This window comes from Chelmon rostratus, chromosome 21 (assembly GCF_017976325.1).
Source record: "Chelmon rostratus isolate fCheRos1 chromosome 21, fCheRos1.pri, whole genome shotgun sequence".
In the NCBI taxonomy this organism is placed as follows: Eukaryota; Metazoa; Chordata; class Actinopteri; order Chaetodontiformes; family Chaetodontidae; genus Chelmon; species Chelmon rostratus.
In genome coordinates, this window is record NC_055678.1 from 13,065,713 (window position 1) to 13,081,834 (window position 16,122).

Below are 16,122 nucleotides of genomic sequence, written 5' to 3' on the forward strand. Positions count from 1 at the left end.
CTGCTGCCTTTTCTTTTATTTCATATATATTTCTCTTTTAGCTGAAATCAGCCTTTTTTTCCCCCCCTTCTCTCATTTAATTCTTTGCGTTTTGGTCGCAGTTTTCTTTTTATTCTCTTGCAGGCCCCTGTGTTCTGTTGCCTGAGAAAATATGTGGTTTTTGGCAGCCAGCCGGTGTTGCTGGTGGCAGCGAGATTCAGAGGCTGTTAAGAGTAAATATATGTCTGTTTGTTAACCATGAGTGCGCGACAATCTCTTGGCTCCCGTTAACTGTGGTTTTGTCTGTTTTACTGATCTGCCGCTGTGCATGTACTGCATGCGAGTGTCTCTGCCTACATTCATGCATTTCAAATGGATGTTGTATTTTACAGTATGTGTGTTTGTACACAAATTTGGCTTTTTAAGGTCTAAGAAAAAGACCCTGGTGGTGTCATCAGGGGAAACTGGAATTGGAGACTTCAACATTAACAAAGACCCATGGGGGTGGATTGTGAAAGTCCAGGGCATTTTCCAGGAAGGGAGGGTTAGTTGCATCGTGGCGACTGCAGGATCCAAAGTCTCTGGAGCACAGGAGGATATCTTGGATTTTGCTAGATCAGTTTTGACCATTCCTTAGTGAGGTGCTTTGCTGCAACAAGCCAGAACAGCTTTATCACTTCCTGTAGATTCTCCAAGTCTGTAGAAGCTGTTAAAGATATGAGCACTATTCATTCTTAGGATATTCCCCATCTGGTGTTTTAATGATGGTGCTGGTGGAGAGCGCTGCCTAACACAGGTGTTCATGGCCATAGCATATGATTCACATCATTTTCATCCTCATCACACCATTCAGCCAGAAAAAATCCCATTGAAACTGAAAGTAAGGATAAAAGACTTGGTGGTGGCAGTGGATTTCATCAAGATTTGTCCCGACACCTCCAGCTTCTTATCTCACTGTCTATCCATTTTCTTCCTCAGCTTAACCTTTGACCTCTGATTTTACTGCTCAATTCTGGGTCACCAGTCATCAACCAAGGACCCCTTTGCTTTGTGTGCATTCACATACGAGCCTGCGCGACGACCTGATCAGATAAAACATTTGATTTTCCCCTCACCATTTCTACTGTCGTCTCTGGCCACAGTGGTGAATTTCCATAGCAGGTTCCATCTGTCACTTTCTATTTCTAAACCAGCCCAGGCATGACATGCATCCCCCTGGGTTGACCTCATGGTTGTGTATGCCACGGAGTCATGGTAAAATAAATCTGTTTTTACCTCGGTTTTTCCTGATTTGCCATGATAATTTGATTGCACGGCAGTCGTCTGCTTCTGCCCCTGTGATCAGGGCTGCAGCATACAGCCTGTGGAAAAAAAAGCTCCAAGACAGACAGAGTGAAGGCAAAGGCAGGACAGAGATAACAATGTTTAGATGTGGGGAAGTGAAGTGGACTAAAGAGAGGGAACAGAGCTAAGGACTCAACTCTCCACTGACACCAGGCCCCCCAACCTGGCAACCTTCCAGCCTAATCTCAGTAAAAATCTTTCCCTGCCTGATGCCATCCAGAGAGAGAAAGAGGAGAGGACGGACACGAGGAAGAGTTGGGGAAGGAGACGAGCGAAAAAAGAGGGAGAGGCAACCAGTGAGAGAGAGAGAGCGAGGCTTCGGGGAGGGGTGGGAGAGGAATTAAGGGGACTCTCAGTTCAAAAGGGCTCCCAAGAGCCGGCTCTTAAGCCCACGGCGTGAGGCTAACCGCAGAAACCAGCGGAGGGAGGGGAGAGCCGGGACGTGGTGTCAGAGCTAGAAGTGAAAGATATGTCTGTCTGGAAGAGAAGGAAAGAGCAAGAGGAGCTAAAGTGGCTTCATTACAAAGAGGTTGAAGCTCCTGTGTACATCATAACACGGCCCATGTAATGAACACAGCGGGGCTACAGGACTGCTAGTTTCCTGTTAGTTCTCGGCTCAGAGTTCTTAATAAATCTTTGTCTCAGCTTGTTGTCCACAGCTCATTACGCCCAGCGGTGCTTACATCTGCTCAAGTCTCACTTCTGTTTGACTCTTTTTCTATCTTTATTTCTTGATCTTTGTCATTCTGCGAGCTCTTACTGCCTCTTGAAGCAGTGTCTCTGGTGCGTGGGGATGTGGAAATGTGTATGTGTGTGTTTGTCCACACCGTACACCGCCTTGGCTCTAATGAGGAGCTAATTAACCGGGTGTTACCCCCGGTGCCCTGAGCAGGTGGCTGGAGCAGCCAGGCGGAACTCAGCCCAAACACACACACCATACACACATGATGGCAGGAGCCCATATAGCAGAGCCTGCTTGGCCAGGCGGGGAGGGCACCCAAGGGGGGCTGCAGCAGGTCTGGACCACGGCCTGGGCCAAGAGGGGAGAGGTGGTGGTGGGAGAGCGGCCCTCCAATTTTCAAGGACCAATTTTAGCCATGGGATTTGGGTTTTGCACAGGCATCCAAAATCAATTGGCTGTGCTTACCGGCTTGGCTTTGGTCGAGCTGAAGGAAAAATGAGGTTAGATTTATCCCTGACATATGGAGGCGAACAGAGAGGCGCTGCACTCCACAAACACACTTGCATTTTATTTGTTGAGCGCAGTCTTTACGGGCCAATTTGTCAGAGCACACTTGACAGACCGGCCTGTGAGCCTGTTCAGAGCACACTGACTTGCTGAGGCACCTGTTATGAAAGCTGGAATATAACAATGAGGTGTTCTTCTGTCAACCTACCTGAAATATTCCCTTTTTCTTCCTGGCTTGAAGAAGTAAGCACTGTTTAGATCATAAACTGAGATGTGTGCACACAGTGTGTGGAGGAAGATATTTGGTAAAAACAAGGCATTTACTGTACTCTAGCAGTTAGTCCACTAAAATTTGCATTTGGCGCAGTTCATTTTCATGACAAAGTGGTGCAACTATTCTCTACTCTAATATTTTCCAAGGGGTTTCTTGCTCCTCTCCCTCCGTCCCCTCCTTTATTTTTTGTCTCAGCATCCCTCTGTACGCCAAGCCCGTAGCTTGTGTTTGTTGTTTGATTTCCACGACAACATGAGGAACCAGATTTACGCATCCTCCAGTTGGACACGGACCCATAAAGGAGACACGTTGGCTTCAGGATCGCGTTCCTTTGCTGCACTTTCCACCACCCACAGAACTCCGCTCTGTGGCGAAAATGTCTGTTTTTTCCTCCGACAGATAAGAATTAGCGAGTGTTTTTGCAGAGCACTGGTGAGGCTTTGATGTGTTAATGAATTGAAAAATGGCCTTCAACAGTGTTCAGTTATCCCCGCTGAGCCTAATTTGGGTGAGAGGGGTGCTGCAGTGGTTGGGGGTGGCAGGTTGCGGGGGAGGTGGGGTGTCTATGTGTGTGTGTGTATGTGTGTGTGTGTGTGTGTGTGTGTGTGCGCACAAGCACTTCAAAACAAACCCATAAACATTCCAGGATCTTTGGGCAGCTGCAGCTCCAAGCTGAACTTAACTGCACACAGCATGCACACCATAGAAAACACACACACGGGTCCACATACAAACACCTACTTGAGGCCATTAGCGCTTTTTACTTATTTAGTTTCCTCAGATTAGCCTTAGATCACATTCATGTTCATTCAGTTATTTCTGACAGACGCCACTTCTCTCATTCTCTAACACACAAAAAGAACCTGGCTGTTGTTGAAGCCATCACTGCTACACATGCTAAATCATTTAAAGGTTCGATTCTGGAGCTTTCTTTACATTTTCCACACTTGAACATACCCTCTCTCACTTCAGACTTTGTTGGCTGATCCTGTTGCATGGCAGTAAATCGAGAAGATGCCATAAGAGGGCCGTCGGTACTCCAGCACGGGAGAAAATGTGACCCATCGCTTTCATGTTCTGCTACAAGGTGTTAATGGACACAAGTGCTCACAGCTGTGTGTGCGTTTGAGACGCTTGATCATAATCACAGTCCCACAGTCCCCCGCCCCCCCCAGCAGCCGCAGCCACTCACTGGAGCTGGTGTGTTCTTTGTCACATTCCCCTCAGAAGAAGTTGGACAGGCTGTTTAATTGTTCACATACACACACACTAGATACAGGCGCAGCAACACACACACACACACACACACACACATGCACTCAGAGCGAGAACCAATTACACAGTCAATATGTTATCAATTTGGTGTATTTTTTCAGTTAAAACATGGATCACTAAAGTTAAAATGCTTTCAACTCACTCAGTTTATAAGCTTCCCTCATTGTTCTACATTGCTGTGCTATCTTAACACTCCCTACAGATCTCCTCTGGACACTTCTTTAGGGTCAGAGGGTAACCCTCGCTTTGGGCGCACCGGTTTATGACAGCGCACCAGAACATCCAGCAGTGCCTCACACAAACAGCGCTGCCGCGATATGGATCCGTACACGAAACAGTATTTCATTAACTGCAGAATTCCATACAAATTGGGCTGCGTAATAACCAGATGGAATTGGGAAACAGTCTGGGAATGTGCTCCCCCTTTTTTTCCAGGGTCTACAACCAGGGAAAAGTGGGCCTCTTTCCCAACCTGGTGCCAGGCGTCCCTCTCAGTGTGGGTGGGGATTCATATTGTTCACTTATTACTGCACACATGCACTCGAGTGATTCTCCACCCGTGAAAGAGCCACCGGTGTCATTAACAGTCATTTCTGATCGGCTGCGAGCAGCTCGTCTAACATGGCACAGATCATTGAGCTCAGTGTAACTGCAGAACTGACCTTGGCTGCAGCAGCACTGCACGTGCCAGCTAGTGATGATGGGGAGAGAAACTTTTAAAATGACTTCAACTGGTCACCGTTTCTGCAGCATTTGAGCTAATCTGCAACTCATGAAGTGACTTTAAGGCTACCCAAATAAAAATATGTGAATATCAAACACAAATATCACCAGGATGTAAGGATTGTCTTAGTATTGCTGTTGGCATTTTGAGAATTATTAATTTTCTTGCCAAGAGTTTGATGATAACACTGATACCACTCACATGTCTGTAGGTAAACATAATGCAACAGACAGCAGCCATTTAGCTTAGCTTAGCACATAGACTGGAAACAGGAGGAAACCGCTAGCAAAATCCACCTACTGACACCTCTACTGCTCCCAAATAAACATTTGGAAGCATCTGTAAAAAAAAATACTATACACTGCAATGATGCAGGGGTTATGTGCAGGACTATTTGTTGGCCAGGCACAGTAATTTTCTAGATTCAGTGATTTCAACTGACCAAGGAATAGTCCACATCGCCACAGTGCTTCATTTTTTTTTAAACAAAAAAGATGTAATGTGTTAATGCTGGAAGGTGGACTTGTTACCTTTGGGTGGAGACAGGGTAAGTGGCTGCTGGCTGTAACTTTTCTATCTACCATACAGATATTAGAGGTAACTTCTCATCTAACTCTCTGCAGAAGCTGAATAAGCATACTTCCCAAGATATTGAACTATTGCTTTAATAAAAATAAAGGCATTAAGTTGCTTATTAAGGGCTGGAGCATGCTCAATCAGAACAAGTTTCTAGAACATGTTTTCTTAAAGAAATAGCAGCGTCAAAAATGAAAAAAGAGAGCTAGAGAGAGAAATTCAAACCCTGGCTTTCTGTCACCTCTGGACTGCTGGCCAATCGTAGCGCGAAGTGGTGTGCATGTTTGATCGCTAGTTTTGGAAAGTTCCAGAAATGATTTCTGTGACTGCCCACTCACCAGTCACTGTATTACACACAAAGCCACACAAACATAAAAGCCTCCCAGTCCCTCAGCCAGTCTGTTTACTTATTCCCTATTGTTGTGTCTTATTCCATTCCAAACATGCATTGTTAGTGTATTTTTCTCAAACACCAGATTAAAGTTAATTAATATCACCTTCCGTTGTGATCCCCTAATAATCCTCCTTCGCCATAACTGTTGACGTTTTTGGTCAAACAGCCCTGCTGTTGTTTACCCCTTTCTAATTTATCCGCGGGTAACTTTGAACCGGAGCTAAGCTCTGCAGCAATTGTCTTTGAAGCCACGGCCAAGTCTTCAGGTCCCAGGTCTGACTCTGATTTAACCAGCAGAGGGTCTGGATCAAACTCTCTTACACAAACAAGAAGGGCAGGTTTCTCATTAGGCTTCTCAGATGCAAACCCCACATGTAGAGAGTGGACAGCGTTTAGGAATAAGCCACTGAGGCTGGACTAATACAGAGGAATCAATGGAACAGCTTGTGAGGCGAAGACACATGAAGGCATTTCAAGTGCAACTGGGAGAGACTGTGAAGAGATACAACCTCGCCTCACATGTCCCATATATTGTGGCTCGCCTCATTTAGAAGACAGCTAGCTCGAGCCCATTCCTTTATCTGATTCAGTCTCCCTTTTAATAGATCTTAGTAGTCTTTACTCATCAGTGATTCATGAAATTAATGTCTCTCTTTCCAGTGATTAATAACTAATGGGCTGAGAGAAGCAGAATTCATTAATTATGAAATGGAGAAAATGAGCTCTGCAAATATCACTTTTGATTGATGAGTTCTGGAATAGCAGCCAAGCACACAGCCGCAGCGTAGATTATAAACCGCTCACTACTGCCTTACTGGAAAATGTCTCCCCGCTCTCTTGTCATATGCACGATATATGTTTTACTGCAATGCGCACTCTCAACTTACATTTCGACTCTGGAAGGATAAATACTGTGAAGATATTGTAAACTGATGCAATCACACAGCCGACAACGTCAACTTTCCCTCTTCACCCTTGCAGCATGTAACTGCAACCTGCACGCCCGTCGCTGTCGATTCAACATGGAGTTGTACAAGCTGTCGGGGAGGAAGAGCGGAGGCGTCTGCATGAACTGCCGCCACAACACTGCGGGCCGCCACTGCCACTACTGCAAGGAGGGCTTCTACAGAGACATGGCCAGACCAATCACTCACCGGCGAGCCTGCAAAGGTAAGAGTCGAAAAGATTAGGCCGCTGTGAGATTTTTTTGTCTTTAAGAGTTGTTTTTCATGGGATTCTGGACTCTGTGGCGCTATCAATGCTAATTGCTGTGCTGTTTTCTACATTTGGCATTATGGTCTATTTTTCCCTGCATTTTCTCTTGATAGGCTTTTGTCTTCATGCGCTGTGGGCGATCACTGCACATACACACTAACTGAACTAAATATTCAGCTCTTATTCTGCTGTCAGAAACATAAAACTCGAGCATTCTTCTGGGAAAGAATCCACTCTGTTTACAACATCTAATGTCCAAGTTTTCATGAGCACGGATCACTTTTGTGTTACATCAATCAGTGATAGAGTAGCAAAATGAATAACTATTTATATGAAAATGTCACGGATTATTACTTTAAGCTCAGTTTGACTTTGCATTTGGCAATCCGCTGCGCTAAATGTTTACAAAATGTTCAAACAAAAGCTGATTGAGATGTTCTAACTCTAATAATACTTGTGCAATCATGTCCTTCCTGAAAAAAAACTTTCGGAGGAGTAACAAGTTATGATTGGAAACATGCGCGGCCATGGTAACTTTGACTGAAACATTTCAGCACGTCTGACTTGCCATACCATAGCGGAGAGAAAGGAACTGACACGATGCCCGGAGCTTTTCTGCCCAAATGTTTCCCCATAGCACACAACCACATAATATTATCACTTGACCAAGGCATTTCTCATGGAAAGATGTATTTTACCCCTTTATTATTTCACATTTGCTGTGAATATTCTTCAGCCTGATATTATGCTGGAAGCATCTCTTTCTCCTCTTGCTGGACTCGTTGCAAAAACAACAGCAGTTTCCTGTACTTGTTGCTCAGGAAAATATTCAAATCAATAGCAGAGAGGGGAGTGTTTTTTATTCTGTTGATCCTGATGAAGGTGAAGAATCGCTTCCAGAACATTCAAAAAAACAGCATTGGTGAGAGCTGCCAACATTCATAGCCGTGAAGATCTTTTGGTTGAAATTTCATGGCGAGAATCTCCCACTGGCTTCCGCTCAGTTTTTCCTTCTGCAGCCGACCCAAGCTGTAACCGAACACCACAAGGTTAGAAATGGCATGATATTAGTCGAGCGGAGATGTCGAGCCATTCATCATATAATGGCAAAAACTCCACAGCGACTTGGTCACATACCTTAAAACTTAAGTCATTTGACCTCTTACTGCACCAAAACACAGACAGAAAGCGCTCGGCCTCGATGCTGACAGGAGATCAGTCCTCAGATGTGTGTTCCCGGCGTGCACATTGTTCCCTCATCTTCCATTTCCTGTAATACCTGGGAGTGTGACGCTGCAATTCTTCCTTATCAAAGCCTGATCAGGTGGTAAACAGTTTATCTCCCTCCCTCACACGGGCCCCCAGATGTAACGGAAATGAAAGTTAACGTCGGCAAAGCCTCTGCTGAGCGGCTGCCTCCGTGATTGATCAGAGCAATTCCGCAGCCTTCCAGGAGCCGTCATTTTACTTTGCCTCAGCCCTTGCTCACTTTTTTTTCATCTCAATCTTCTCTAACTCCCATGATTATTTATAACCACAATCTCTTCTTCCTCCCCAACTTCTGATTTCTTTCCCCATGGCTAACAAGCCTTTAAAACCTTTCTCTTTTACCACGGGAGTCGCTGATTTTACTTTTCAGCCCTGATTTTTGCTGTTCTCCATGTTTTATCTCCATGTGTCGGGGTCAAGAATGAGGTCAGAGGTGGAGTATGGCTGAAGGGGGGTGAGTGTCACATCTGAAATGGAGTTACAGCAATAAAATACAGGTGTTTTCTAAAGGCAAGACTGGAGTGGAGAGGGCTGGGGGCAGTGCTGACTCTGAGAGGACAAATAGGTGCAGTCTGTTTCTAATAAGACCTGCTCTGCCGCCCGGTGTCTATATACAATCTGAGGAGCGTATAAAGGAGGAGCAACCACCTTCCTCTTGCCTGCATCCCCGCTTATCTCCCATAACTCTGTTGAGTACTAAGGTCCCAATGCAAGCTGAATCCCATCTCTGCAGTTCAGATGCCCAGGCTGCAGCCTCCAGGAGCCCTTTACAGTGTCACAAGCATTAAAACAGAAAGGAAAGCAACATGGCAATCACCACATGGCCTGGCTGCAGCACACGAGGTCTTCAAAATACAAGGTTTTTATGTGAATCCAAGCCATACAGCTGCTATCCGTTGACCACAAGGAACATTGATAAAAGGCATTAAAAATGAGGCCGTGGTCCACGCGAAGCAACGCCGGCCAACATAAACCGCATTGGCCGTCGGTCACAAATATCCCTCAGAGGCTGGGTATGAGGATATTTGCCGTCAGAAAACACTGTACAGAAAAAAAGAGTTACGCAATCTAATTCTACAAGTAATTTTTGGTTGGTAACATAGCACCTGGCCTATAGCAGCATGAATCTGTGATCCCTCAGGGTGAATAACACCATGTTTGTATCATTAGTATCAAGTTTAGCCAGCACCTGTGAACATGGACCGAGTAAAGCCAAAGAATCAAATTCCCTTTTTGGTTCTACTGACAGCTTCAATTTGTCAGTCCGTCAACATAGCATTGTTAATGTTAGAGCTAAAATAATGCTAATATCTCTTTAAAAAATCATTTCTGCACTTAATTTAATAACTCATGATCTCAGATGAATAATTTGTGTATACAAATTACTGGATTTAATCGCTCAGTTTAATAATGAGCTAGCATAAATGACTAATTTGACCTCTCAATTTGCCTCCCCTTGTAGCGGCCTTTGGTTCGGTGCATTCAGTCAGCCGGAGGTTGAAACGCTCCAAAACCCTGAAGAAAAGTCTATGCACTGAATGACACCATGGTATCCTCAAAGCTTTGACAACAAAACACTCTGTCGTCCTGTAAAATACATTAAACGAATACAATACAGGAGATCTCAAAGGGGTTGTGTTTATTAGCCGTAACCCAAAGTTTGTCCACATATCTGTCAATGATCAAAATAAGATTCTATTAAATTGATTGCTAACACGAGAATACAAGTAAGATAAATTATGCTAAATCAAGAGTGTCAATTTTTCCTCCATGACGCCTCCTGTGCTCCATAGATATGCATACATATTGAAAGTTTACTTATTTATATATAAGTAAAAAGACCACAGAACATGGGCACAAATAGCAGCACTCTCTCCAAATGCTGCGACTGCTAATAACTCCAGACAAAGAGCAGAGGACCTTAATCCATATGCGCTCACATGTGCACGGAGCAACACGAATCAGTTAAACGGAGTAAACGCCTGTCAAAGGACTACAAATCCCGACACAGTGCCCGTCACGTCTGCAGGCGCAAAGGCTTGAAAAGTCATCAACCTCTGAGGACGCTTTTACTGCTTCTTAACTGGCCCGAGCCCCCTGCACATAAAACTTCAGAAAAGCAGTTCAAGGAGGAGAGCCGGGGGTGGAGATTGACACCACCACCACCACCCCCATCCTGCCTCTTACAGCCCATTGAGATCTGGCAGTTGCTGGTTGTTTACTGAACAGTGTGGACATTGGCAGTAAACTCTGATGTCTTAACAGCCTGTGATTGTTTAGAAGGGAAGTGAGAACGTCTAACATTACTCACATCTTTGAGTTGATGGCTTGCGCCGCTCAGCGATCAGCCCGGGAAACAATGGCCACGTGTCTCGGCAGGCATGACAGACCGACTCCAGACTTGTATCAAACAGATCATATAACTGGGGAGGGGGGTTTATCCTTTATGTGCTTTGGAAGCAACATTACACAGGGAAGAATAAACCTCAGATCACAGTAGATTTTATATGAATAATAACCATCATCAATGATCACCATCTTAAATGATACAAGATCCAAGGCTACCATCTATACATCAGGGTTTCATCATCAGCTGGGTTTTATTAGCTCCAGGAATGCCAGTGATTCACAAACAGCCTGTGTTAACAGAGGCAGCAGCTCTGACTCTGATGAATGAGGGGTGGGTATAGAGGTGAGGGTATAGGTTACATGGTTGGCACAGATCAACAGACAGTCCAGAGACCCTTGTTGACTCGACCTCCGACATCCTGCGTCTCACCCTCACATATGCAGATGTGCATTCCATTTAGATCAGTCAGAAACTCTTACCAAGTGTCGTCAAAGCTTCAGTTTCCCGGTTGGGCCTGCGTGACTCGAATGGTGGGGATTTTGCATGGACGCTGAAGCATCAGATTTACGTCTCCGCGCGCAGCTTCAAACAGAGCGCCGCCACTTTGACACCTGTGGACCGGTTGGCCTTGCCGGAAAAGGCAAACGTGTTTCTGAAGATCTGAGCCGCGGTTAATCCCTCCCAACCCCGCCGCCAGACACACACGATCACTCTTGGGTCAGTTTCAGCCATTCGCGCAGTCAACAGGTGGTAGGGTCCTCAGGCCCCCCTCTGTTGTAGCGGCTAAAAAATGTCCGGCGCAAATAAACACATTCACAGTTCTGTGGAGCGGTGGGAAGAAACCGTGGCATGTTAGCAGCTGCCTTTTTCTGGCAAGCCCTGTAGCAAACTGTTGGGTTACAGGGTTTTTCCCCAAAGTGTAATTTTGGCCTTTCTTGTCTTTTCTTGATAAGCTTGGACAATTACAGCGATCAAGTTACAGTCAAGTCACTCTTAAGTTTGCTTCAGTCATTTTGCACTAGCCTGCGCCTGTTTTCCCAAATAATAATATGAAAAGGCAGAAAGTTCACCTCGCATGTCATGGTTTGTTGTGCTTTTGGCGGCACGTCAGCAGATGCGACCGGGAAGGAGACTTTTCTGCACTCTTAGCTTTCTCTATTCTTTATTCTGGACAGAGAATGTCAAATTTGAAGTGAACCCAATCAGTCACACCCCTGAAGACAACTCAATAAGATATAAAAGCCTTACATTTGTTTTGATATGTCAGTGATGTGTTTGTCTAGCTGGATTGCTGTAAAATGTTAAGTATGTGTTTATTACTTAAAGAACAAATGTCTGTTTTTTTGAAGTAGAGTCAGAGTGGCCACAGTTTGGTTAGATTCACTGCTGTTTATGCTGCTGAGCACACCAGAGGCTCTGTTTGGACTACACTGAAGCGCTGTGTCTCTCACTCTCTCCCTGTTTCCCTCCAGTCCTCTCCTTCACTTCTCACTCTGTGATATGTTGCTTCTCCCTCTCCCTGTCATCCTCTCGAACATCTTGTAAAGCTCTCTTGGAAGGCTTCGGACTAGCACGCCAGCTCTTGTATTTAACAGCTCTTTAAACCAAAAAAAAAAGCCCCATGTTGCTTACGGGGGTTTGAATAAATTGCCTAGAACCAGCAAAACTCATAAAAGCTTTGCCAAAGCGAGGTGACCCGAGCGTTGCTTGTTGGTGTTGGCATTTGCCGGGCATCGGCTGAACTTTCGGGAAGTGATGAAACAGCATAGCGTGTGTCACCATGCAGGCACCAGACTGCACACGGCATTTAGGAGCGGAAACGAGCAGAGGGGACGGCAGTGATTTACTGCATGCATCATCCTATCCCCCTGTTCGTCTTCCTGTCATTTTACTTGTCACCTGTGTATTAATTTGTCACAAGTGAAATGAATGAATCAAAAAAGTGTTGTTGTTTTTCTTTTCATTTTAAGGTTCTACTACTAGCTCAAATCCAGACAGTGCACACTAAGCCACTGGTGCTGTGTTGGAAAGCAGCCTGCATTCCCCTCTATTAAAAGCATATTTAGTCTGTGCAGAACAATTGTACACACTGTATAAACATCTAAGTCAGACAATCACTGGGCTGATTGTGATATAATGAACAGAATCCTCTCGTTGCACAGAGCATGGCTTTCTTTCCTCTAATTGGCACTGGTTGCTATTTGTTTTATGCCCGATGGTGAAATCATTACATAAAATGTCGTCGAAACTGATCTCGGCTTTCACTCAGTCGGCTGCCAGTTGTTGAAACAATAATTTTCAAGAAGCAGAGGGAGAGAGCAAATATGAGTGGATAAAACAGCCCTGTCCTCATCTAGACTTACCCCTCTTCATTCAACAATGGACTGCTCCAGTTTTATTGCCACAATAATTCTTTACGTTATAAAATTAGATTATATTATTATATTATATATTATAACATATATATATATATATATATACTGCTTTGGGAATGATCATATTGTACTGGCCGCCTGTGCTATTATTGAAAGCAAATCATGGTCAGCGGCCATCAAATCAAATCAAGATAACAGATACAGGCGACAATTGCAGGCTAGCCAGATAGTTAGTATAATATTTTAAAGTGATCTTATTGATACCTTCATGAACATCAGTCAAAAACTGTGTTATTAATTTTCACTTTTACTTGAGCAGTTTCTTTTTTTGTTTTTTTGTTTTTTTTAATGGGAATGGTACTTTTCTTGAGTAAAGATTTTCACCGGCTGTCGTCTTCTTTTGCATCGAATCCCGAGCAGCAGGCAGGAATGGGCTGCCTCGCAGCGAGCCCCCAAACTCCCGAGCCAAACATTCAGGCCTAATGCATGGCCGTGGTCTGCTGGCAAAAAAACAGAAGATTACAAGATTTAACCCACTGCCCTGCAGAGGCTCTCATATCAAGGGAGTAAGCCGGAGTCTTGAGTGTGTCATTTTGGCAACAAGTTAAATGCATTAAATGCTGATATATTTCTCTCCCTTTCTCTCCTCTGTTTTATTTCTCAACCCTCCCACCCTTCCTACAACCCTCCCACCCTCCCACCCTCCCTCCCAACCTTCACACCTGTCCCCAACCCCCACCCCAGCCTGTGACTGCCATCCTGTCGGTGCAGCAGGCAAGACGTGCAACCAGACCACAGGCCAGTGCCCCTGCAAGGACGGCGTCACCGGCATTACCTGCAACCGCTGCGCCAAGGGCTACCAGCAGAGCCGCTCCCCTGTGGCCCCCTGCATCAGTGAGTGGCTCACATAGATACACAACCACCACATGACACTGATGACTTCAGCTTGGTCATTTTATCAGCCTGTTAGTGAGTCACTGCATAAAACTGTAAAATACCGACAAGCTCCATTGTGAAGAACATAATATAACAAAAGCCATAATAAGTAGTTACAATAGAGTCATGAACTGCACTAAAAGCAGCACAGACTCAAACCATGGAGATTACAGAGCGTAATTGAAAGCACACTTCCCTGTAGCCTAAAGTCATTCTGGCCCTCTGACAGGCACACCCAACCCGATCGCTGCTCTGCATATATACAGTACATGTGTGCTGCGGGTTTGCATGGCCACTGAAAATTCAATGATAATTTCATAGAGAACAGCTCGAAACATGTGTGCAAACAAGGACACAGATGTAGCGTCAGGCTAAGCTGAAACGTGATCTTTGTTAAAGTGCGAGTCAGTGGAGAGCCGATAGTGTGAGAACTCGGGGCTTGGTTATTGTTGTTCCACTCGCTGTCAGCGGCGTGCAGTATGTGTGTGTGCACGCTCTACTCGCTGTAGTACGCATGTCGACTACATCAGGTTTTTAATTTCCTGTGACAAGCGTGTATGTGCGCATGTGGGTTATGAAATTTGCCAGCGGCCCGGCACACGCAGGCATGTGTTACAGAGGGCAGCTTTCCACCGCACTGTGTGCCAGGCGGTGCGGGCACACACCGCGCACACTCACAAGACCACCTCCACCAAAGCGAGCTGCGCCGCCCAGCGCCGCACCGAGCCCTGCCACACTGTGCCACATGCTGCCATGTTGTTTCTCTCACATGCAGCTCCGGAGCAGATGGCGGATGGGCGAGGAGGGGAAAACAACTGTGGTCATGGATGGCAGACCCCACTCATTTTAGTGCCGCTGAGCCATCCAGTGAGAACGAGAAGGATTGTGTGTGCGCATTAAAGTACATGCGCACATTTGGATCCATTACTAACAACTGCGTGTGTCAATATGGCCTCATGGTGGGCATCTTACCACCTATTGAGGCTCAGGGACCCCAAGACGGAGGACAAGCCCATTAAGCAGCCAATTAGTATGATGGCAGCGACCCTCATCTGAATGATCCTTTCATCATCTGTCTGTCTTCACAAGATGTGGCCACGAGGGCACACAGATTCAAAGTGGCTTTAGCAGCTGCGCCTGCCGTCACAAAGCTCTGTGCCCTTGTCTGTTTTTGTTGGCGGGGTGTCCATAATTTCAGAGAGACAACTGCTGCTCTTGCTTCAACAGCTTTCCAGCAATCCCCCTCCCCAACTCCCGCCAACACACTCCCACTCGCTCGGTTCAAACCGTCAACCTATAAATCCAATCAAAAGCAGATCCTCCGGGTGGATGTTAAGCCAGCGTTCCAGTAACTCTGTTTACGGTAAAAGCAGTGGGCTCGTCGTTAGCATTAGCATTTGTATTGGAAAGTTGCATACGATTAGAGGAGAAGTCCTGGAGGAATTCCACGAGGCACTTTTTAGAGTAGCCAGCGGGCACGGCGAGGGAGGGCTGCATCTGTCTCAAGACGATCCAACCAAAATTGCCCCCTTGCCATCTGTCCATCTGTCAATACATGCTCGCATGGACATTACACAGCAGTGTTAACCCAACATCTGTTAGGGGAGGACAAGACTAATCTAGGGCAGCCACCTTTCCTTTTTAATCAGATGCATCAAGTGCGCCGACTTTGAGTGGATTGACTCCTGCAAACCGCATTACTGAGTGATTTTGTGGTGCATCTGCTGAGTTAGACTCAAATCCTGAAAATTGGTCCTCTGACCTTCATAATCCTTCCACTTATACTGTCTCAGGATCGTTCAATATATTCCTTAAAAATGAGGGTGAAACCGCCACATTAGTCCGTGGAATGCGTGGTTTATTTGAGCCTGTCTTCCCTCTCACCACCAATAACTATCCCTGTCAGTCTGTCAGTGTTTATCTAGCATGTCTGTCTGCAATTCCCCATGTGTTTTCATGTGCATACTTGACACATGTCACAATCTAAACCTACTGCACGGCAACCCTGATATTTTTTATTATTGGCTTTAGTGAGCAAAGACGCTTTGTACTTCTCAACACTAAGCTCTCTATTCTGTCGTGGGCGTATTAATATATTCAGAAAACCATACACCCACACTTTGGAATTACTTTTAATCAATTCAGACATACTTCACTTCTTTGACCACACACGCACTCACAGCAGGCATCCAGCCAAATCACTTGGGCCATACTTGAAAGGT

At 45.4% G+C, this 16,122-nt stretch overlaps 1 protein-coding gene across 1 annotated transcript in view; it reads left to right on the forward strand.

Annotated features, from left to right (window-relative positions):
• ntn2 (netrin 2) overlaps nucleotides 1-16,122 on the forward strand; it is a 41,621-nt gene that overhangs the window by 17,159 nt on the left and 8,340 nt on the right. The window contains exons 3-4 of the mRNA XM_041962585.1: nucleotides 6,737-6,925; nucleotides 13,709-13,858. Coding sequence (XP_041818519.1) covers nucleotides 6,737-6,925; nucleotides 13,709-13,858 — 339 coding nt within the window. The remainder of the gene's footprint in view (nucleotides 1-6,736; nucleotides 6,926-13,708; nucleotides 13,859-16,122) is intronic.